The sequence below is a fragment of the Bombus flavifrons genome, chromosome 14, assembly GCF_040668555.2.
Source record: "Bombus flavifrons isolate JBK064 chromosome 14, iyBomFlav1_principal, whole genome shotgun sequence".
NCBI classification, from domain to species: Eukaryota; Metazoa; Arthropoda; class Insecta; order Hymenoptera; family Apidae; genus Bombus; species Bombus flavifrons.
Genome location: NC_138455.1, coordinates 3,456,729 through 3,482,286, shown reverse-complemented (window position 1 = coordinate 3,482,286; position 25,558 = coordinate 3,456,729). Strand labels below are relative to the sequence as shown.

The 25,558-nt window shown below is 36.0% G+C and overlaps 1 protein-coding gene across 4 annotated transcripts; it reads left to right on the top strand.

Annotated features, from left to right (window-relative positions):
- Window positions 1–137: 137 nt before the first annotated feature.
- On the top strand, window positions 138–25,157 carry LOC138187337 (transmembrane protein 114). Of its 4 annotated transcripts, none has more exons than XM_069128006.1 (6): window positions 3,832–4,017; window positions 18,060–18,715; window positions 18,987–19,230; window positions 21,168–21,242; window positions 21,498–21,635; window positions 21,891–25,157. In XM_069128006.1, exons 2-6 carry the CDS (start codon window positions 18,683–18,685, stop codon window positions 22,139–22,141), a joined length of 741 nt encoding a protein of 246 aa, XP_068984107.1. In that variant the 5' UTR covers window positions 3,832–4,017; window positions 18,060–18,682; the 3' UTR covers window positions 22,142–25,157. The 4 variants fall into 4 exon arrangements, 2 of the variants coding, with proteins under 2 accessions (XP_068984107.1, XP_068984108.1); XM_069128007.1 differs by lacking the exon at window positions 3,832–4,017 and adding an exon at window positions 11,218–11,402; XR_011175150.1 differs by lacking the exons at window positions 18,987–19,230; window positions 21,168–21,242; window positions 21,498–21,635; window positions 21,891–25,157 and adding an exon at window positions 138–1,068 and having other exon boundaries at window positions 1,130–4,017; window positions 18,060–18,685.
- Window positions 25,158–25,558: the final 401 nt, after the last annotated feature.

Genomic DNA, 25,558 nt, shown 5'->3' with positions numbered 1-25,558 from the left:
CCATAAATGTTCGGGCATAATGCTATTTATTTTCACCTTGGCCCGTATTGCTGGTAATCATATAAGTTCAGATGATGACAAGTTTAATTATTAATAGTTTCTGTTGTCATCTCGAATGAAGGAAGATGATGTCAAGGAAATAATTGACAGATGTTAAAAACTGTTACGTCTTAATTTAACAAGTTTAACTTTTTGCTGTTTCAAGCTTCTTCGCTCGTGACCTTCGATTAATTTTCCATAATTATTAGCAAACACCTTCATAGTATAAAATGCTAAACCGAGGGTTGTCGATTAGTATAATTTGTCGCCGCTATTGAGCTGTTTGAAAGAGTACAATTGTAGTGAATATATCATAACTGCGGGAAATAATGTATCGTCAAGGATAACTTATACGCTTCTAGGCTATGGTCAATAAAATTTGCAATAGGCGGGCAAATTATCAATAAATGGAAGATGTTGTAAGAGTTAATTAAGTACGTCACCGGTCTACTATCTGCGAACGAAATTTGCTAATGAAAAAATCGTATCTTATTAAAATAATTCTCACTTAATCAGCAAATATCATTTAAACGAGAAAGATTTCCTTCCTTCTTTTCATTAATTTGTTTTTTAATTATTTGAAATTGTTGTTTAATTAAACATACATGGAACGGTGCAAATCAACATTGCATAGAGTACTAATGAAATTAATACTAAAATACTTTTCTCCATTTGTATGAATTAATCAAATCGACAACGACATATGTAATAGTGCATAAAAGCATTTGATAAGTATCGTGCCATTAAACGAACTTGTTTTATATATAGTACGAACGTCGTTTATGTACGCTATTGCTGCACTTAAGATAAATGAAATTTTGCGCGAAGGGTTAAGAGGTATAAAGGTGTCTCTTTCAGTCGATTGTAACTCTTCTTCTGCGTTTGTAGCTTTGTAGATGTCTTACCTCTGCGTACTTGATCTATGAGAATTAAAGAATCGTTGTATGACAAATAAAAGATTATATCTAAGAACTTTCATTCTGCGAGTGGCGTCGTTCCAAGACGTAGCCTTCTTACCATTGACAAATTGTAAGTATACGACTTTTTTATTTCTCTAACAACATCAACTTTGATAATTATATCTTTTTAGGACTTCCTTTGTCTCAATTCATGGAACGTTGAGAAAATCACTATGATGCTACCAGTATATCTACTAATGCTTCAACAGATAAATTATTTAAATTATTTGTCAAGCGTCGAACAAACTATTATAGATGTTCTTCAAAGAATCAAATTTTTGGATGTGCAACTCGTCGTTCAAAATCCTTACGGAAACAATCTCGGAATAATCAACGAGATCTATAAAATTGTGACTCAAACTATACCAACGAGTTACATTTCCGTGAACGACTCAGATCCTTTGGAACTGCCATCCTCTCAGGTATCTCAAGCAACGCTGATTTTATACATTTACATCGCAAAAACTTCACCGAATTTTGAACAAACGGAAAATATCATACGCGCGATCGTGTCCAAAAATCGACCAAAAATTCTGTTGATAACTATGATGGAGGAAGCAGATTGCAACTTTGAACCGCTTCTGAAGCAAACGTGGCACAATCATTGGATCGACATAGTGATTTTAGAGTTGTCGAAATTAAATAGACACACAATCGCTGCGAAAGTTCATCGGTATAACCCATTTACGAACGCCTACGATCAACGGCCTTATGTTTCGGGTATAGAATTGTTTCCCAATAAAGTGGACAATCTTTATGGTTACCCGATAAGAATAGGCATGCTGAAACGTGCAGGCTATTTATGGTACACGAAAAATTCACAGGGATACCCTGTAATGTATAGAGGCCCGGACGTAAAAGTTATAAAAACACTTGCTCGGATTATGAACTTCACTATCGCAATATATCCCAGTAAAAACGTATTCGCTGATGTGGTTGATGAAAAAATCGACATGATTATTCCGACGTTGTCGCTTTTCGCGGACGTTAATGCTGTAAAATGTGATTTCACTTTACCTTTTGGCTTCGAGAGTTGGTGTCCAGTAGTGCCGGTTAAATACAAATCCAATCATATCGAGATACGCGGTTTAATCGGAATCGCCACAAATTTCTGTGTTCTCCTTATATTCTGGGGATTATCGGTCGTATTGAAATTTCAATCGGACCTGTGGCAACCATTGAAAATCTTCGGTCTGTTGATAGCTACCACCATCTCATCGAGGCCAAAGAAGACGACGGAAAGAGTTATATTCTTTCTCATTGTACTCGCTTCGTCGATGTATTCGGCGAATCTGTTCATTGATCTGACCAACATAAGCATGGAAGAGCACACCGTGATAGATTATAACAGTTACAATGAGTTGGACGACGCTGGATTGACTCCCGTTATTTTGTCTGGTCTCTTCAACGTAACTTTCCTCAACGAAGACGAATCTTTTTCTCGGTTAAAGAGAAAAGCGATCCAGATGGATAATACAGAGAGTTGTGTGAATTATTTGGAACAACACAACAATATTACCTGCTTCCTAGAGACGAGAAGTGTAAATATGATAATTTATTCGCATGCGCGCAAAGGTAAAAGGGTCCTGAAAAACTGCGAAAAATTGTGTTACGCGAAACCACCGAGTGCGTACTTTTTGAAAAAACATTCGCCGTATAGAGATCAATTTGTAAAGATCATAATACGTTTGGATGCAGCAGGTATTCGCATGAAATGGTTAAACGATTATACTGGTAAATTTCGGTCAAGAAAGACACACATCATGGAAGTTAATAGTTCGTACACATTGCCTCTCGCTTGGAATCTGGCTTACATCACATGCAGTGGATTTTTAATGTCGTTTTTAGCATTTTTTGGTGAAATTATAATACACTATCTCCGCCGTGACAAGGGGACGAAAAGATTTTTGAACAGATCGTGAAGTTACACGTATCCGAAACTGTGCGTAGTTGAAATATAAATAGTGGTTTGGAATTCACGTGACTAGAAATACAAGAATTTTTCTTGGAAAAGGATGGCCGAATTTTTCCATCAAACTCGTTAGCTTTCTCGAACTGTTTATCCTTATTAACTCACGTTGAGCATTTGTTGAACACAAATCTTTACTTAGTAATATTTAAACAATCTAATATTAGGATCAACTTAATGATCCTGTACTTCAAACTGTGTCTTGAAATGCCAACTTATTTTCAGCATGTTTGACCGCGTTGCGTTGCTGTAAGTTTCGTCTATGAAACTGAATAATCCTAACGATTTAAGTAACAAATATCAATAATCTTACCACTAAATGCATTTCAAAAAATATATCTTATAACGAACGCGACAAATATTCACCTAATAAAGTCACGTCTCTACGTGTAAAATAGCTAAACGTTCAAAATCAATATCCATAACCATTTAGATACTATTAATAACCACCAATATCCTATGCAACACATTTTCTCATATGAAATAAAGAACAATTATGATTTTGCCGTCGATAAACCTGACGATGAAGCGTTTGCACGAGTTTTTCGCACTTTTTGATCTTTCAAGGACTGAAACGCACCTACTTAAGAGAAGCAGAGAGAGAGAGACAGAGAGAGAGAGAGAAGGGTCGCAATTTTAGACGTACGATAAATTCTGCAGTTCCATGAAAACCAAATAAATGCATCTGAAAATGCAGTCGGCCGTGAACGCTATACAAACGGAGGGTTGAATATGGCACTCTCTTTTCCTAGAGTCTCTCCATCGCATATTTTCCCTTCTGGCCCTTGGTTCGTCAGTTTCCCCACGTTCCATTTCCTGTCGCTACCCCCACTGGGAGTTCCGCTCACCGCTGCGAAGCCACGCAGCAAGTAGTCGGTGTACGACCAGTGTCGGGCCAACCGGCAACGTGTGTAGGTGGTACGTTTACCCTCGCGGTTTATTTCGAACTCGTTCGAGTTCCACGAGACGAAACCGGATAACTTGCCAGTGGAAGGAATTCTGCGTCGTCTCGGGCATCGAAACACATCGCCAGACGCAAGAAAGATCGAGGTAAAGTCGGCAGTAGAGCTGGAAGTCCGAATCGTGGTACACGGACACGTGTCGACGAGGTGCCTCGTTTAACAGTCACCCACGCTTTCCTTCCACGCTTATTGTTTCTCTTACGCCATGCCGCATGAACCTTGATTTTTTCGCTCTCCGCGCCTCGTAATCTCCGCTTTTTACGCCACGACAACTACGACGCGGCCGCTTTGACTTTATTTTTGATGTTGCCCACCTCGTGGACACCGATCCGTGGCTAAACGTGTGGCCGCCGCGAAATTTCATGTCGGTTCACGTGTCGATCGTTTGTGTTACGAGGTTTGTTTAATCGGAAACGTGCATGGAGAGGAGATTTGTTGGAACACGATTTCAACGGAAACGTAATACCAGCACCGCTGCTACAGTATACAGTACTTATCCCGTTTTAAACCATGTAGTATGCAATTTTAAACCATCTACGTTACTGTTTTTATAGTAGTAATTATATATTGTTTTTATAAAACATTTTCACATGTCCTTATACGTGGATTGTAGTTGCTTATGCATATTCATAATTTTATAATTATTATACTAATGCTGTAACGAGTACTTTATTTTGAATATTTTATACGCTTTTCAATATCATGTATATTCTGTATATTTTTATACAGTTTAAATTTCTCTGAAATGCATAAACAACTGCAGTCTTCTTCTGTTATTTGCTTGTCACCAAACGTAGAAGGAATTATGGAATATTGTTTTCTTTCAATTATATAATGCTATATTTAAACTAATTTAAAGTAACGAAAGAAGGTTTAAGAAAAATTTTATAGCGTCAGTAACTCAGCAGGTCTTATACAATAGTATCTTCTGGACTAGAAGCTTTTTATGTCCAAAGGTACTGTCATAATGAAAAAATAGAAGTCTGCTTTGCAGAAATTTCATTAAAATTTTGTTGGTCGTCACGAAATAAGTGTTTTGCTACTTCCTAAAATTATTCTGTCAACGTCGAGTACTTAAAATGTTACCTTTTTGTCACGCGGGAATTTTATTATTCCAGAGTACATATTTTGTTTGCGAGGATTAACGTCGTCGATCTTTGCGAGGTGGATGCCTTCTCGTTCTATTTACAACTTGGTTTCACACCGCGATTCTTAAAATTCGACGAAATTTTGCGGATACATTGTTTCTGTTTATGTTGTTATTGTTCAGCTACGCCTTTAAATAATTCACGACCAGGGAGCATCGATTGGAACATTGGATATACATAAAGAAGTTTATATGTACTTAGAATGCAAAATATTCTCTCGATATCGCAAACAACGATATTCTAATCGTTTGAGTTTCGATAATCACGCTCATACGTGGAAATCTTTCCACGAAACTTTTTACCTCTTATCACGTGATAAACGGCAGTTTCGCATGTTACGACTAGCTTTCGTAACTTGCAAATTGACTGCGGGTTGAGTTTGGAATTTTCACCCTAACGTAGCTGTGGAGTGTGGGTTCGATATTCGACTGCCCCTGGCTTCCACCCTCTGGCTAAATTTCCTTTGTGCATCTTGCGAACCCCTACTTCGATCCATACACTGAACCACAATAGCAGGAACTTTTCCCTCGAGCTGTTGAAATCAAAACTAGAGATTTAGCTTCGGAGAGTCGCTGTTTTTATTTGCATTTTACAAATTATTTACTTTACTTAAAATCTATGGAACGATTTGCTGTAATTTAAAAAGAAGAAAGATCATATTTATTTCTATGTGTATAATTTATGAATGAATCCAGATGTATATCGCGATACGTTATGGTAGTTGAATATCACGCTTCTTTCCACTTTTGTAAATACGAGACATAGATTCTATTCCCGCGGTGAATCCATTAAAAAGTAATACGATAATAATCACGGTATATGTATAACACATAAATTCTTCTCACAGTGGTTGAGATCGATAATAATCATCGTGGAACGGTATTGACACGCTTTTGTTCACTCGACCAGGACACGTATGAATTTCTCGAACAAATAAAGTGCCATTGAAACGCGTAGTACTAACGTCGATGACTTTCTTGACAACAGGCTTTGTAATGCACCTTGAACTTTTCATTCTATACGCCACCTGCTCTGGCGCAACGAAATCTTTATAACGGCATCCTCGTCGAGGATTTGAGGATTAATGAAGGAAATGCTGATTTTCGCGACCTAATACTAGGTGGAAATTGCTCGTAACTTTGCTACCAATCAGCAGGCTACTGGCAATTAGTATGAAGCGATTGCGTTATTCGATATTGCATTTCTCTTGATTTTCCTTTGATCACGGCCAACAGCAGAAGCTTTTACCACGTTTAAAATCATAACGTGTTAGAGGAACAGTAATTTTATATGTCAGGTGTCAATTTAATTTCTTTTCCGGGCACGTGTATTATTGAAACCTAAAATAATTTACATTTCTAGATCAAAGATCAAATTTCTTTACAAAACAATCGTAAAACTTTTTAAACGTGGAATATATCACATTTTCTACTTATTTTTCTTTTACGTTTAATCGATTTATACTATTTTCACGGTAGGTATCGCTTCGATCGTAATTATACGTAAATATGTACAGTATTAAGCGTGTTCTCTTTACTCTTTGTCCTTCGTTCTTCAAACAGTTCAAGAAGACGGCAGAAGTTATAATCAGTTTTAAACAGTAATCATGCCCTACAGTTAGTGCCATTCACAATAACAACATTCAGGCTACTATTTTTTACATTACTAAAATCCCATTTTACTTTTACAACACAGAACGTCATTAACGTTTTTGTTACCCTCCTTACTTTTTGTCGTATTCCCTGAAGCACAAAGATTTATTTCTTCGCTGTGTCATATAAAAATCTTTACAGCCTTTACAAATCTATACAAATCTTTACGTCTGTCGCGAGATTCTTTTGCAGGCAACGATAGTAAGGTGGTTTTTACTGCTTATAGCAAGGATTCGCAAGGTCACCGAATGTCTTTTGTTCGACGGTTTATGTTCATACGCGAAGATGAAAACTGGCCAAACGCGATAAATCAGTTACAGCTACTAGACGTTCTATGTGGAAATATTCGCAGTTTAGGTGTCACGGTTGGAAGCACAAGTGAGCTTCGTTGCTTATCCACCATCCGAAGGATTCGTAAAAGTTTTACTTTTTCGTTACGTTACTTCGAATATCTCTTGAACAAGCGGTTAACAAAAGTGGCGAAATATAAATAAAATAGAAAAATCACTATCGATAGGTGTAATATAAGTTTTGAATCTATAACAAAAGTAGTGGAAGATTCAGCACAGTTGGAATTACGAAAATGCTTTGAAATTTTTCTCCGGTTTTAATTAATAATGAGTGATAAAGGGATATGTTTATCAATTTCACCCAAGAGAGTGTATCGTATTTGTTATCGTCAAGTTAACGAATATATGAGTGTACAGAGAGTCCTGTGAAAATTGGCTGCGCTTCAACAGCATCAATTATTTCTTCTGCGCTTGCAATATTCGGCGACGAGGCGTAACGCTTTATTTGGTTCGGTAACAGAGCCTCTAGTCCGATTTTAGATCAGAACCATTACTAAACGTTATCAAATGATAAATGTGATTATTTTTATGAATCATTTGTTTAGGAATATTTTTGTCACCGGTTCGTAGCGAATTTTGGCAGACGGTATGTTCCTTTGAACGCGCCCGTTCATGCCCAAAATTTTCACGTATTTTACCCGTTTGAACTTTACGCACGTTATTAGTAATTTATTTACGGTTATCATAAATCACAGAGAGACATTGTCAATATCCTCGAAAGTAAAAATGTATGATCTTATTTCGATGAAATTGATATTGGTATTTCGGTGAAAAGTTTTCGTAATCGGATAAACCGCTCACGGTCAATAATGATGTAATTTGTTATCGTTTCTCGAATTATTAACTGCGATGTAAAAATTCCAAGCTGTTTTCTTTTTTAAAGATCGGATGAATGCGTACACGTCTTACGATGTTTGCAAATCCCGCTGAAGTTATCTCGTGTTTCTTTCTTTACCGATATTTCGCTACTGTCAGCTAGCATCTCTGATGTACTTGCCAAATTATACTGATTTATTAATTTTATCGGAAGATATGTTACGGTATAACGCCGTGTAGAAATTTTGGATTAGCTATTTAACACAGTTACCAGAGCTTGACAAAGATAGTATGCCTATCTATCATTTTCATATCCGTGAAAAATACCACGCTTCCATGTGCTACTTGTCTGCTAAATTTTTTAAAAATATCCCAAGCTAATCATAATGCTACGTGACTAACATTTCTTCTTTTCTGTTCTATATTATGGAGCTGTTACATAAGCACATTAAAGCGCGAGACAGAAGGAGGTCTAGATGACCAAGTAGCAAAAGAGCGTATTAAGACCACCGTTAACAATCCTTCTGCATGTTTAATCTCTGCCTGATAATATCGTTCGTGTTAACGGAATTACCGTTCTCTCTATTAGCTTTACCTCTGTCATCCCATTATCCTATTCATACGTTCATTTATTAGCGTGGTTGGCGATTTTAAATACTATCTCTTCTCGAGAGACGGAATATATAAAATATATTACTGCCGGCAATTTTTCTATTCGACGCGATTGTGGTTCCGCATAGTTAGCAAACAGCCATTAAGAAAATTTCCGAGCGTGCTCTTATCCCCGGGAAAACTCCTCTTATCTTCGTTACATGGCCATTTGAATAAAAAGGATCCAGTCTTTCCTTTGATGGAAATCCTCGTTTCTTACCCTAATCACGTTGTAAATCCTTACGGTCATCTGAAGATACCGCTACTCTGAATTTTCTCACGTATTCTCGTGCCAACCAACGAAGTCGGGAAACGTCTGTGTTTACTCGAAGATAGCTCCCCAGCTTTTGACCATTGTATTTATACCGTCCAACCAAAACAGACGGACTGCATACATCAGCCTTTAAAACACAGCAGTTTGAAAAACAAAAGGAGAGAACAGATTGTAAGGAGTCTGGTCAATGTTACTGGAATTACAAATTAATTCGATACAATGAACCGAATCGACGAAAGACACGAAAGATAGCAACAGAGGAAGCTGGAACTGTCGTGATACATAGATGAAGCGAATTGGCTTTGAACTGTGGATTCTTTCCGTTCGTATTTATCGACCGACATGTGACCGTTTTTCTTCCTCATAGATAATATACGACTGCAACAGTTTGTGCGTCGAAATGAGAAACATTTAGACTTTAGACAACCAGAGTATGTTTGTACTTCGTCCGTGTTTCAAATGATTCAAAGCTGTATGGAAATTTTAAAAGCTTTGAAATTCTACGCGTGGGATTTATTTCGTAGCAATCGGATTCCATCGTTGAGAAATATATTATTCGAAAAAAATTGTTATTTCGTAGAAACGAGACAGAATAAAGCGACAAAAGCCCGTCGTGAAAAGTAACTTCGTTCCTTTTTCAGTCCAGTTTAATTCCGGTTGGCTGTATAAAAATTCCCATTTCTCCGAAGCTATGAAGTGCGAGCGTGTTATTAAGAAGCCACAGAAGGATGAAAAGTTGGCAAAAATATTTCCAGTCTATAGTATATTTATTCTGGATAATAACGAAATTATTTTATCGTCAGTGTTACTTAAAGAAAGATCGCGAGTGATAAGAGCCGCGAGTTTAATCAACAAAAACGTGCTGCGTGCCACGCAATTGTCGTAGGTCGTCGAGAAATTATTTAAAAATATAACTACTGCTAGGGACCTATTTCTGGCGAAGACTGGCTGGCCGATCGTTCCGAGTTCGAGGCTCGTTCGTCGCGTCGCGTCGCGTCGGGTTGGGCTGAGTATACGCACGCGATCTGCACTGACACGTGTCGACGTTCTACTCGGTGTCAATCGCCTATTAACGTTACCCTGTCTTCTCAATTTACCGGGGAGTTACGTGGATCGATTTGTCAGATATGTGAGAGATACCTGTCACGCGCAAATTGATCGATTCGTTTCAGGAGTTTTATTTCAAACGCTCGGTCGGAGTTCTTAGATCTCATACCCTAGACGGTATCGGTGTTTATCTGTGAAATTAATTGAAAGCTTCTGTCGGTTTCGGTTAATTAATCGGAACTACCCAACATGTTTAGTATTTCGGGAAACTGTAATTAATATATTTGGTAATTTCCGACGTGTTTCCAACACCGTGTCTCGCGTAGCACGCGATGCGTTAGTAATTAGTGTTAATCGCATTTAGCGATCCGCGAGGGATTCCACCAAGGGAGTTGGCAGCTTGCTGACATGTGTAAATACGCAATTGAGTATTATCCTTGATTCGCTAAAATTTCCAACGATTAGACATCAACGTAATTACTAATAAAATCTCTACATGTCCGAAAGGAGCAAATATTGAACGAGCACGACGAGGATAATTACGAAACTTCGATTTATAATTATAACGTAGAAAGTTTTGAAGTTCACCGTGACGCCTTCGACGTAAGATTATTATTCTTCCTGCTAATTTTACTTCTTGTCAACAATCGTGCTTCTTAGCTTGTATGTTATTCCCGTATTTATTTTCCTTCGAAGTGTATGAAGTTGACTAAAATGATGTCATAACGTGGAAAGCAACTTTCCTGTCAGATCAACTACCTTGTATAAACCGATATACCAGAACGAAATTCTATTTCATGTACTTTGAAAAATTCTCAGAACTCGGAGAAAAATTCCGTTGCTTATATGCATATAAATGTGTGTATCAATATTTTTGCCGAAGTTTCGAAACCAACTTTACTGAAAAATCTCCTTGCAATTTCCTTACATGTTTACCATTTTGATTTACTTTATTTCTTAAGAATAAAATATCATAGTTTTTGAGCATTCTTCGATTAATTTATCAACATTGGAAGATCCAAAAGAGTAATAAGAATGACAAATTCATTATTATTGATATTAAACCATCGCCGTTATTAATACCGAAATTATACATTTTCCTATTTACAAGACTTCGCACTTTCTAAAAGCTGAATAAGACTCCCGGTATCTTTCGTTTCTGTTATCCTTTCTATCGGTTGATCCGCTTGAAACCGCATTGAAGCACGAATGATTGCTGACTACTCTGGCGGGTGTTGAGTTTTCTATTACAATGAATCGAGAATGTAGGCCAATAATAAATTGACGCGGACGCTTAGATCGATCGATAAGTACGGTGCATTTAGAGAGCAACAATGACGTTCCTGTCAGGTAGTCATCGTGTTCGTTGATTTGAATTTGCTCATGAGCAAACAAACCCCTCAGATCTTTGGCTCTGATTCTATTCTAAGCAGACGTCCGTGTATTTCCGCTTGTCTTCGACGGTTCAGGGCGAGAATAGCATCGACGGAAATTTAGGAACGCTGTAACTTCGTGTTTCGCCGTTATATTCGACGGTAAGTCCCATAAACTCCTCTGCTATCCACAACGATCAATCATCGACGTAGTGGATGAGAAGGAGAGAGAGAGAGAGAGAGAGAGAAAAAGGAAGGAAAGAGGAAAAAAAGGAGACGAAGACGCTACGATGACGATAAATCGACGAACATTTCGTTCGGAACGTCATTGTCTCAGTGGCATTCGTTTCATCATTTTTATTTTGCTCCTTTGGCAAAAGCTGCCCTGTCCGGTAGCTTCTCTTTATCTTTTTAGTTTTCCACTTTTGAAACGAAGATGAAAAAGAAATTGCTGCTTCCAAACGGGGGAATAATCGACCGTTTCACTTCCTTATTTCTCCCTTCTATAACTTATTGAAAAGTATTCCCTTTTCTTCAACATAACGGAGTCGTAAAATTGTTCGTTTTTAACAATTTGGCGAACAACGTGATTGTAAAAGTCATCCTTACAGCACGACATTAAGAAGCTCGTTTGAGAAAGATTTCACAAGCGTAACAATAGACTCTGAATGTGGGCCAAATATTTTTTACGTCGATTCTTATAGTCATTGTTGTGCAAATTTTATTATTCTCGTTGTTCAAGGTACAGGCTTGAAGAAATAGATTTCCTCCACCTCCTTTTATTTATCTAATATTTCCTCGGAACTCGAATACGTACCGATGGGAAACAGATTTACATATGTTTACGTAGATCTATGTTTTATGTACCATTGAAGCAGAAAAACTTGAAGAGAGAAATTCGACAGGTCGAGATAAAAAATCAGACAGCTGTAAAGACTGTTCATGACAGTTTTATCACTCACTTTTAAGGTACTTTGCAGTAGATTAGATAACAGACTCGGAGCAATCAAATTTCTTTTTGAACTTGTAGAAATTTATGGCAGTGCACTTAATAAAAAAAAGAAGAAACATTCAAATTTTCAAAACATCTATGAAAGATTGCGAATTAGTCATTTTAATGAGTCTGGTAATTGTAGTGTTAAGAAGTTCTACATCGATTTGGAGAGTATTTGGTCCGTTCCAGCGAATGAACAGGTGATCCATATATTTCGGTCCATTAAAAGGCGGATAAATGTTAGAAAAGAACGGCGTAGGGCGGAAAAAAGGCGGCGATATTCAAAAATAGCCACTGTGGGTGTCGTGTCTACAGTCTGACAGATCGTTGCACGGTTCGCTTTGTCAGCATTTATAACTCCATGCGCAGTATGCGCAGCTGCAGCTGCGGTTAAATAAACCGGTGTGCAGCGTCGTGCTCTGCGGTTCTGCGCTTGTAAACGAATAAAACAATAGCGAGTGCATTGACGTCATCGTCGCAATGAAAAACGATGAACATCGATAACATCGAACGCTTGACTTTTATGTATCGTTAACACTTTGAGATGAAATGGTTCAGCCACGTGCACTCTGTAATCTTAGGTTGGACTCTGTCGGCACCGACCGTTTTTTAATTTCGTACCGTTTGCCTCTGCGCAAGGAACTTTTTCACTTGGACAGCGACATCGTTGGTAAATTTCACGACGATTATGAATCTATGCCAACTTTAGTTTGTAGTTTATAATGGGACTTTTTTTCCAGCGTCGTCTCTATATTTGGTATGACGGATTCCTAACATAGCCTACTGAATGCTTTGGACGAGTTATCTCATTTACTTGACCGAAATTTTCATTATCGTTCGATTGAATGAATTCGATTATCAAGAGTGCGAATTCCCATCATTTGTACCAAAAAATATAGATACTGTAGAGATCGGTAAATTCCTATTGGGAATCAATTCAATGGACTTGGACAAATAGAGTTTTACCGTAATTCGTGCCAAACTTTGAACGTTCATTCAAGGAGTTAGGATAAAATTCAATCTGTGACACATTTTTTCTGGTGATGTAAAAGGGTCAGCGATGTTGTGAGAGGACCAAATGATGATACTGGCATACCGAGGATGTTATCAAAATTCGTATCATTGTAATATTACAAAATAAGTCAACGAAGTTATTTGAACAAATTGCCACTGAAACCTACTTAACTTGTGTGATTTAATAGTACACCGCGCCAACAGTTTAAAGTTTTGCCATTTGCCACTTGTTTCACAACTAAAAATTGTGCGATCAACTTGAAAGTTAAGTAGTAGTGCATATCGTCACTAAACTAGGACAAAGTGCATAACGAAATGGAGCATGTATGTAATATATAAGTCTATAAGATCCATAAGTAAATAATGTCATTACCCTATTCTTAACTTTAATAACAAGAATCTAAATCACTATTACTTTAGTTCGAATCTGGAATGAAAATTAAATGCCAATCTTCTTCGTCGTTACCCAATGGACTTGTAAATATGATTATACTTTTACGTGCGTGTTTATTTTTTCATTTCCAGAAATATTCGTAATATTTCATTAGGTGCCTTGAAATATGCACTAGGAAAATTATGTAATCGTGCTATTTATACATGTTAGAAATTGTTGGCGACAAATTTTGACGAATAATGCCAAGTCTAATTATTTCACTAATTAATTTCTTGTTAATACTGTATAAATTACCGACCAGAAGTTTGAGACCACCGCGCGTTCCATAGAATCCGGAAGTTAAAAAAGAATTTCGCTCGAAATCCTGTTAATTTACGCTTCGTTACACGTTTCCAACATTATAATTAACGTTCATCGTATATTCGAATAAATTTATGAACAGCATCGAAATGTAATTTTTTGGGAATATCGCGAAAATTATAACTTTAATTTCCTGGTAGCTTCTCCTAGCGAATGTCAGTCAAGCTACAATCTTTTCCTCCGTTGCAAAATTAATGAACGGAACAGAGATTCTAATTTTGTACCGAAAACACAGCTTCTTGTTTCACGAGTGAAAACAACGCTGCCCAATGGAAATAAGGTTAATTCGTTCTAAAATTGTGCGGGAAAATCAAATTATTAGCAACGTTCGCGTAACGGAATTTTTTTCATGTGGAGACAAAAAACCAAGTTCATTAATGCGCCATGAAAGTGAAAAAGGGAACGTGTTTCGTAAAAACTAGGCCAAATGCCGGTAATTCCTCAGCTCGATGGAACCTCCTATGACCCTGTCTTCACTATATTATACCTGTACGATTTGCCGCAATGGCATTATTAATAAAATTATTTATCATTTTTATGAAACACCCGCCCTGAAAGCACAAAGGAATGTTTTGATGTTATTGGAATACTTTGCCCGAGAAATAAAATTACGTCAAATAGCTTCTCTTAAAAAAAAAAATTCAATTTCTGGGAAATATAGGATACGAACGTGTTCTAGGTTTTAAAAAGATTTGAAATAATTCCGCAAAGTTTATTCTCTGATCAGAGATGAAAAAGAAAAAAATATGCGGTTCTGTAGTTTCATATGTCACAAGTTAAACACGCTATACGATACAAAATCAGCAAAACAGCCTGTTTTTTCTCTCCTCCGCTTGGTTCATTTTGTAAGAGAGGTTTTAGGGAAAACTTCCTACAACATTTTTAAACAACAGGGAATATTGGTATATTGATATGATTACTTTGTGTTACGTGACTGTACATGATAATTTATGTCTACAGATAGATCACGAAGATCGTTTTTCACGATTTGCGAGTCTCATAAATTCGTGTCTGCATGTGTGCTATGATAAACACATCCATCGACAAATCGTAGGCTTTAAGATACTTTTGGCGATCGTTCGATTGCCAGTGGTAGTTTCTTTCGCGTGATATTCTGATCGTCTGATCGCTTGATATTAAAACTGAAACACGATATGACAGTTGTAGCATTCATCGAGAATAATAATTCATTACTAAAATATGTTTGCGCGTTTATTATCTTTTCTTAAATGGATTTCTCAGTAGCCTTTTTCTCTATGATCTCGTACGAATTTAATCTTAATATTATTTACAAAAAATTAAAAAAAAATTAAAAAATACAAAGTCCCAGTTTTCTAAATACTGTTGTTGAAATATTGTTTTCGGCATACAAGTAGAATTTTTCTAGTAGTTGAGTAACATTTAATTTGCGATTTCTATAAAAAGAAACATTTTTGTTCCATTTTACCTTACCATTAATGTGGTATATGAAACCTACCCGCGTATTCTTGACATCGATTAAATTTTTGCCCCTTTGCGCGCAGAAGGGGTTCGCGTTAAACCGCCTTTTATTGAAATACGACCAATTTCAGCAAAATGGATGTATTTTGTATCGGACGAGTCAGACTGTGGAACAAACATAATTAAAATTTTAATTAACAGCAAAAGGATTCTATACCGCGTGTATAATAATTGGAAGAAGTCCGGATAACAGATGTAAACCAATTTTCCTACAGATATCAATCACTATTAACAATATGTTGCTTCGTATAATCAATATTTACATTTCTATATATTTAATAATAACATTCATTACCAAAGTTCCTAGAATGGATATTACCAGTATTTACTTATTCTTGTACGATGCGGGCCAACACTCTGCAGGAGAAACAGTCGCCACATGCCAGTAACGCAATACATACTTTGTTTGTGTTTACATATTCCTATCCTGGATTGTTTACTCTGCGTATTCTATGCCAAAAGTGCTACGAATTAATTGTTCGGAAAACTTTAATTAGTAAATAGTCTCATTGAAGCGTAGATTTCATCGAAGAGTACGAAACGATATAGAGTAAATCTTCGATTTACCGATGCCTGCCAGTCGATGTTGTCTTGCCAAAATGTTCCGTTTCTGGTAAACAACTCATGCGACTCATACCTAGTTTCTCAACTCCCGTATTATACCTGCGTTCGTCGTGTCTATTTTCTCTTTGTACGATTCACGCTCAACGAATATAGGCCGATTAACCAGAAAAATATAAAAAGAAATCCATAAATTGTCTACTTTATAATCTGTAAATTCTATTCACGATTTCTAGTTAGAACCGCCTCTTTTCTATTTTCGTTTTATATCGAATTATTCAAACATCACGTCGATAACTTTCATCTCTCGCGCATCTGACGAATTCGAAGGATTTTCTCTAGACATTGTTTTCTAGATCTCTGAATTAAGATTCCTGGATGAAGATGGTTCAATGATCGCGACAAAATCATTAGCATCTGCGCCAGTCACTGACGTAGTAGCTAGTATCTCGCTCTAGACCTTTCAGATCTATAAGCACGCGTTTGTAAATTTATTTTCGTAATAGCCTTCTCACATTTTCCATTTCATATCGGTAAAAACGATATAAGAAAAAATTTTCGCATTGTCAACGTCGTTGTCCGATGAAGTATAAAAGGGCAAAATGATTGCACTCGAGGATCGATGTCTCTTTTTACACAACAATTTTGAAAAATTATAAGCCGAACAGACGGAGGAATTACGTACATTCATCATGTCCGATTAATCCTGTTCTAGTTTATTTACATTTAGACTGGCGCATCGGATTACGATTGGGAAAAAATTATGATTAAAAATGTTTGGATTGTGATTAATACAGTCATTCATAACTGTTCGGATACTTTACGTTCAATCATAATAGCGGCGCGAGAGCTAACAAATGGTTAGATTAACGAAGTTACTTTGTTGGAACAGGTACGATACAAAATTGTGGATTTCGTTGACAAAACAAATAAATTCACACGTGACTATACACGTTGTCTAGGATGATTGTTCACATTTCACGTTTTTTCCATTGAGATTATTCTTCCTAATCCCGCGTTCTCTAAGAACATGACAACAAAATTCTACACTTGGCATGGTGCATTATTTAATTTGGCTGCTTCAAGGAGTTGACGTGCTGTAACCTTGTAGTAAAGGCGAATAGAATGAAATTGATACGTTTCGGCAGAAAGTCCAGCTCTTGCCAAATTATTTCAGGCACGTAGTAGTATAATTTACTTATATATGTTTCTTCGTGTTTTTGCATTGTCGTTTTTCAAACCACAAACTCGTAGTTTCTTTGTCTGCATAGAAGATACTGCGTTTTATTTCACTGTATATCAGAATATTATAAAGATGATATCAATAATTTAATTGTAAGGAGTTCCATTCAATTATTACGCAGTCTGGTCCCTGAATGGCTCACATATCAAAGTTTGCGGCAATAAAACGGGTAAATAATTAAGATGGGAGACATGACAGTAGCTCACAAATTATTCCTGACTACGCTCAACTCTCAGTCATAAACCCTAAAGACACTTAAAGCCAAGGAATTTTAAAATTATACTGGCGTCCGAGCTACTCAACTTCGCTCAACTCAAACTAAAATATTACTGTACAACGTAAGTTAAGTAATCTTAAAAGCATCAGATAAAGAAGATGAATACAAGCTACGTTGTGCAATACAAATCTGTTACCAAGTTAATGAATCTAAAATTCGTCCTTCTAATTTCCATTGTGTTTGTTCATTTCGTGTTTGAATAAACGTGTAATGTACATATTATGTTAAGGTATGTTTGATCAGTTTACAAAGTTAATAACCATATTAGTGTACAGAATAACGGTATACTAATCGGGACGAAGAGAGTCAAGTATCCGTGGAAATTTCAAATTCGTGCCAAATAATTGTAAGTAATTTATGAAAAGATGGATACGTGATTGGAATTGACTGTCAAAGTACTCGAATGTTCTTTGTTATCGTATCGATTGTCTACGCAGCTCCTCTATCATGAATTTTTCTTTTCTCTACTTTTGCAGGTCTTGTCAAACAACATTTCACGAAACTGTGAAACTACGTGAATTCAAAGTGATCGTAAGAAGAAACTTTCTTTCTGAAGAGTTCTAAAGAATTAAAATTATAATCATCGAAATACAGAACAGAAGAAAAGAAATGGAAGCTACTGAGTGGAATATTACTGGGAAAAGTGACACAAATAATCGAAATGAATACCTGAAAGAAATAACGAAGATGTTCGAGAATTAAAGAGAAGGAAAGCAAAGAAGTTGAAACCTTTCAGGAAGCTTCTCATTGATTCCTGTAAAAATTAAATCTCGAACCAATCAGAACAACTACGTAAATGAATTTCTAAAGATTTAATACAAATGTCACTGTAAATTTCATGTCTAATGAAATATCGACAATTTCTTTGTAAGAAAACAGATTCAGTAAATATTAAGAATATTCGGAAAACTGACAAGTACATAATTAGATATTAGTTTTATCAAAACTTTTCTGCGCCATCTGAAAACGTCAGCTCTGAATATATAATGAATGCAATATGGTAGCGTACTAAGCAAAGTGATTAAGTCGGACCACAAAGGAGAAGTAGACCGTTACGTCTGCCAAATAGGAACTTCAGGTATTCAAAGGATTGAACAAAATGGCGAGTCGAATGAAAGCGTTATACAATCAGGTACAATATCATACGTTTTTGCTTTTATTTCTGTCTCGTCTCATGTCATAATTAACCGTTTCATTTCAACTTCCTGTTCACTGCATGTGCGATAAAAGATTCGAACAGAACGGTTCCCTAAATTTTCTGTGCGAACGTAACAAGATTTTGAATGAAAATAAAATATTATAATTAGATATTTGTATATATTTATAAGTGTTCAGTTTTACAAACTAAGGAAACGGGACCGAGATTAAATCTCTAAATATTTCGTGTGCGTTTTGTTGTACAGGTAATCTTCGAGAGGCGAATTCTTCTTGGTTGTACTGTTCTCGTTGGCCTGTCAGTGTGCATATGGTCGATTGCCATTGGAACCGATCACTGGTTCACAGTCGAAGCACCGAATGAAGAAGGTTTACCCCTTGGGGATCCAAGCAAAGGTAGACGATTAATCTACAAGCATATGGGTCTCTGGAGAGGTTGTGTGGAAGGGACCATGCCACAGTCAGAAAACTCCACCGAAATGATCCCCTACAGTAAGTGTATGGAATGTTTGAAAAATGTTATCGAATATTATCCTCCTGTCCCGTATTTTCTCGACACAACGTTGAAATTTGAAAGAACGACCTATTTCATTTTTATATTATTTTCATGTGATATTGGAAAGTTCGGTCTGCTGTGAAACGTGGAAAACTTAATAAAACGAAACTGCTGTTCAATCGGATAGCCATATTTTATCGGTCACCTAAAGTGAGTTTAATGATTCGAAATTTACTGGAGAAACGGAGCCTTGTAACTGATTTACGTTTATGAAGTTTAACTTTGATCAAAGTCATGGTAAAAAGAAGTAAACCCAATACAGCCAAGTTATTCTCTTTGTAGTTGGCTCGAACAACTTTCGTCATGCCTTCCCAATAATTAAACCAGCTATACGTAATTTAGACTCGGGCGAGCTCGTGACAGAAACGATAATACACTCCGTTGGAAACGACCACTGAGAAATTTTACATCTTCATCAAATTAATGGCAAAGAATTCCACACCTGTGGAACGAGGGATAAGAGACGTGCCACGATATGTCGGCTGTCCGAATGACGATGGCGTCGTTTCAAAAAAGGCGGGTTCGATAATCGATATACATAAAGAATAAATGCATTCTGAATCCTCGCTCGTTAGTTTCCCGTGCTTTAAATAGAAACAGTAGAATAAAATTGCATTAGTTGTAACACTATGTTAGGAAAACGACCTTCTACAACATTGATAATTCATTTTCAACAAAGTATACGCATACATACGTTCTTTTAACGTTGAACGATCAGAGTTACTCTCTTTCGCCTACAGTTTCCATCATTTACACCACGTTAAACCAATACGCACCGTTGCCCAACAGACTTTGATTTATCACACTTCTGCTTAAAGAAGGCGGATATTCATCCACTATGTCATCCGGAGATTTACCATACCTCAATAAACCAAGCTCGATTATAAACCTCTCTTGGTACTTAATTTATACGTTTGCTCACACTTTGATGCACTAGCCTGGTAAACTTTAAATAAAAATCTACGAGTATAGATTTCTCTTTTCTTTCACAATTGCAGCAACTCCTCTTATTATCGTAATGTTTTTAAAATACGCCGATGTAAGCCAAATATCGTGGATAGAATTTTTGCTCTTCTCTCTTCGAATTTGTCGTTACAATATCGCAGATTCGAACCAATTAGAGACCTAAAAAAGAAAGAGGAGTAATTCTCTAACCAAAGCAGTTAATTTCACTCCTTGTAGTTAATTATGGCTATGTCAGAATCCGCATCTGTAGCTGTACACTGACTTGTCATACGTCACGTCTACTGTTCCACACCTGTGCTTCATCATGCATATGCCAGAACTGAGTTAGATAACCGTAATATCATCATAAATTGTCCAAGGATCGATCATTTCTGTCATCGTATCTTCATCTCTAACCTGTTTTCAGAATTTATCCTTGTACTAACACGAAACGACACTCCCCATATTTTTAGACGACACGTGTTCACTGAATTTTTATCGTTAAATCGTTTATCTAATTCGACATCTTTACGCGGAAATTCCTAATCATATTCGTTAAGGTATGATGGATTCACGTTTCGTCGACCGTAGCTCGCGTAATCGAAGGATTAAATATCATGTGGTATAAATATTGATCACGGTCTCATTGTCTCTCCAGTTCCGTTTAAAGGCTGCGCGTAAAAATAACTCACCATGACGCGAGACACGAACGAGGCGTTCCAGGCAAAGAAAGATAACCAGGATGAGAAAATAGTAAATGGAAGCTGGGAGAGAAATGAAGATGGATAGGGTGATTACTGTAAACCAGGGATTTAACGCAAACTGATTCGTGCATCACGCTTGCAAACAACGGGCCGAAGTCTACATTAATCAAGCGGTAGTTTAACTTTTAATTTAATATCCAACATTTTCATCTTTTTTCTTTCAGAGGAGTGCAAGAATCAGGACATGTTCCCGACCGAGAAGCAGTTCAAGTTGAACCCAGGATTAAACACTGTAGTCAGTAAGTGAAACTAAATTACCAGCGTACTGTTATCTCTTTTTTTAAATTCTTTTTCGAGGAATCATCTACTTGAAATACGCTTGCTCGAAATACACGGAGACATTTGTTTAAAAAATGCATTATCATTGTGGACCTTATACAAAATGAAACCTACATGTGCTTGACGTAATTGAAAGATAGACGATACTATTAATTATAAAAGAAATTTGTGAAAGCATCGCCACACTTGAATTACCCTCAATCTATCACTTGCAGATTATTCGAGGACACAGGCATCGTTCGCGATAATTAGCCTGTTCGTGATGATAATGGGCTTTTCTTTCTCGATCTACACGTTTCGTAATCCACGATATATGTTCAAACGATTGGCTGGTGGAATACATTTCATTAGTGGTAATTAACACAATTACTAGTTTAATTTAGTAACTGTCATGGATACAGATTTATTATTGGTTTATTGAATCACTGCATTTTTTGTTCTATCTCTCGCTCTATGTTTCATTTTATTAACGCGAAGATCTCATAAACTTCCGATCTAGCGTTTAATTTTTAGTAGCTCTACGTATAATAGATCTCAAAGCTGTGTGTTTTATTATCCTTAACTTACGACGTTTTAACGATCCAATCATCGTTTTTATCTCGTTTCAGCCGCTTGTAACATGGTGGTGATACAAGTGCTTCTGTCCTCGATCGAATTCGAAAGCAAACATGTACATACGACATTTCCAAAGGATGCAAACACGAGGTACGACTTTTCTCTGATTCTGGCCTGGATAGTATTTCTCTGCAACCTGTTCGCGGGTTGTGCCTTTATGGTGTTCTCCAGGAAGCGAAAGAGGGATAAAGCACCGACGGAAGAAATTGCGATGGCTGACGAACCGACCATAATCGGTCGTTGATTCGTCTTCGATTATTTCCTAATAATTGATAAATTTGTCGTACGTTGTTGAAGACTGTCGTCTGTGCGAGAGGAAATTTGTGATTTATGGAGTGAATTTGATGAAAGTAAAAGACGCGAACGTACTACATATCGTGCGTAACGAAATCATGTGGAGACAATCGTTCAAAGATTGCTTGAAACGATAAGCGAACGATAGCAAGCTTGTAGCTGTAAGTGTCTTGAGAAAACGTTTTAAGAAAATGGATAAAGTACTGAATGCATTTTGTGACGAAAAGAAGAAGAAATTGGATATCGGTGCATTTGTATGGTAATTTTAATTCTGATTATCTTTATGGTTAAATAACTAACTTTCGCATACATTTCTCTATCCAGTTCCGCAACATTGTTAACGTTATTGTTAAAAGACAGAACGTAAATACTTCGATATTCAATTTTCCATCTCCCCCAGGTGGTTGGATTAATCGATGCTATTGTATCGATACTCTAAGAGAAAAATATATTGAACATTTTGTAAACAGGATAGAAATAATTTATTGACAACAGATACTATTTTTCTATCATATCGGAATATGGAAGTTCAGAATACTGGGACCATTTAACAGAAATTGAAATATCCCTCGTCGAATATCTGCCAAAACGAGCGTAATAAATTTAACGTAAATAAAAATTCTAAAAGCAACTTGTTTGCAAGGCGTTGATATTAAAACTCGGCCCGAAGCAAAGCTTTCAATGAATGATTACATGCGTATTTGAATAAATGGTAACTGAGTACGAAAATAAGATATTATATACAACAATCAGATTCTGAGATAACCACCAAACTATTTATTTTTTTACACGAAAGTGTATATTTTTCTACCTTCTTCAACAATATACTCATGAACTTTAAAGACTAGAGATATAGTAAACGAGAAAATATTTTGAATCTTCTCGACGTAATTTGCGATATGTATATGTAACAATGTTGAAAAGACAATATTTCTCTATAAATAGATATTCGATATTCTAGGTGAAACTCGGTGTCGAAATTATGCCCAAAGAAGAAGATAGATATTTAGAAATAGGAATGCCGAAACAATTAGTAGTTACCCATATTCTCTGTGCAATCTATCAAGTCTAGAAACTATTTTGGAATAACCTTATACCATAAGTGAAAGCTATTGTATTAATTAAACTCAGAGAACAACGTTCAATTATGAAACTTCACGAACCAGCAATTTTGGGGGAGTTAGGAATGGAATTATTTCGAGATACACGAGAATATTACAAGTTCTTGGATAGAATGGAGTTATTGTTAGTTACGCGAATTAAAACAAGTTTAATTAGCAATTGACTAATTGCTAATAAGCGCGATATATTCGTATGTAATATACATATAATTTTGAAAATCTTGATATTTAACAGAAGGAAGAGTGTTGCTTATTTTTGTCAAGGTCCATAATTTCATTACGTGTCTAAAAAATAATTTATGTACTTAAAAAGCTTACGCTTAAGTTATTTAATTATTATTACATAACATTAGCTATTTAATTAAGGAATAATAATTAAATTATTTTTTATCGAAAGCAAGCAATTAAGATGCGTAAAAGACTTAAGGACCTGAGCAAAGTTACGATGATTATTAGGTAAATTTACGATTCTAGTCATGAAAGATGCTACACCAATTGTACAATGACTAAGCGAATGAAATATTTGCACAAAAGTATGCTTAATATCAAGATATTCCGCTACTTCAAATGATTATTTATTAAGTATCATGATGCTAGTCGGTAGAGATTTAATATTCAATCGTACAACTTTTACATTAAGATTTATCTTAACACTCGTTAAGGGCACGTTAATTAAAGTTCAAAGCATGATTCTTCATGTAAAAGATTATAGAAGATTAACTCTATGTAAATAATATCACGCCCAATCTTTATCTCTCGATAAATTGAGAATGGTGCAAGTGAAATATTATCGAACTGTAAATTGTTTCTCTACTTACTTACTCGTACAAAGTGTTCGTGTTTCAAGTATAAATTTTTCGAAACGAGATATCTGCTTTTTGCACTATTCTCATTTTCAAGCGTTCGATTACAGGAAGTTTCAGCAACTTTCTGGGATCCTGAGAATCGTGATTTTTACGACGATGATTCCTCGTCATCTTATTCATGGCATAAATCCATACGCACATTTGAGAACTCGCGAGTAAGTATTACTTAAACGAGTCTTTTTACGTCTGCATAAAAGGTGAATTTGCGCCATCGGTATCACTTATATTGTTATCTAAGATATATCGCTCTTTGTGGTTGTTTGAATTTTAAGAATTTTATTGTCCTCCGTACAAAAGATTATGTAAATCAAAGTTCGCTAATTAAAATTCTGGTTCTGATTTTATAACAAATATACTAATTGTTCATCATAACAATTAAAAAAGAACGTACAAATACATATATATACATATACATAGTGCCAGTATAACTCGAGAAATGAAATACGAATTATAGTAAATTAATGTAAAATAACGAGTACGTGATTTTACAATTTGTTTTAATTTACAAAACTAGCGCAGTCTCGTTATCGTTTAAAGTTCTTGTACTATTTGAAGAACAGATTGATTGCTCTATATAGATTAGCGAACATTGATTTCAGAATGAACTGCACAAAAGTGTCTGACTGAAAGTTCCTTCGCCTTTTGCTTGTTGAATATAAGCAGCTGCCCACGCGTTCTGATAAAAGACATTTACTTTATACACGTGTACAAGACCATGAAAATAAATGTAATTGCTCTTTTCCACGATCGAAATAAAGGGTATTCACAAGTACGGTAAAATATCAATAATTATCGTTATAGAACGAGAAATGCTCTCACAGATGATTGACTCGTATTATTTGTTACGTAATTACCAATTGTAGCCACATATCACGATGCAATTAGTAATTCTACATCAAATAATAACGATTGTTAATTTGCAATTGATTGTCCATGATTGGTCTATCAAACCAGAATTTCAAACCGGAAGTTCAAACCGCAAGTTCAAACCAGAAGTTCAAACCGGAAGTTCAACCCGGAAGTTCAAACTGGATGTTCAAACCGGAAGTTGCTCTTTAATTTGATTCGAATTTAAATCGAATTAAAAAACGAAAATCGAAAAGGGAGGATAAAGTGCCAACTTCAGTTGGTGTCGTATTCGTCGCATCGAATCACATTGTTCGGATATTTTTAAATTTCTATTTGCTCCGCGATGTTCTCGAGGAAAATATGAAGATGTTTTTGTAATAACAGTAGTTTTGTCAAAGCCATATACTAGTGATCTGGATTCAATATGATATTCTGCCAAGATCGATTGGCTGAAGTGTTTTAATTTAACTCTGTCTTCATATCCTTTGTTTCTAAGTTTATCAACTTTCGTATTAAAATTAGATATACGAT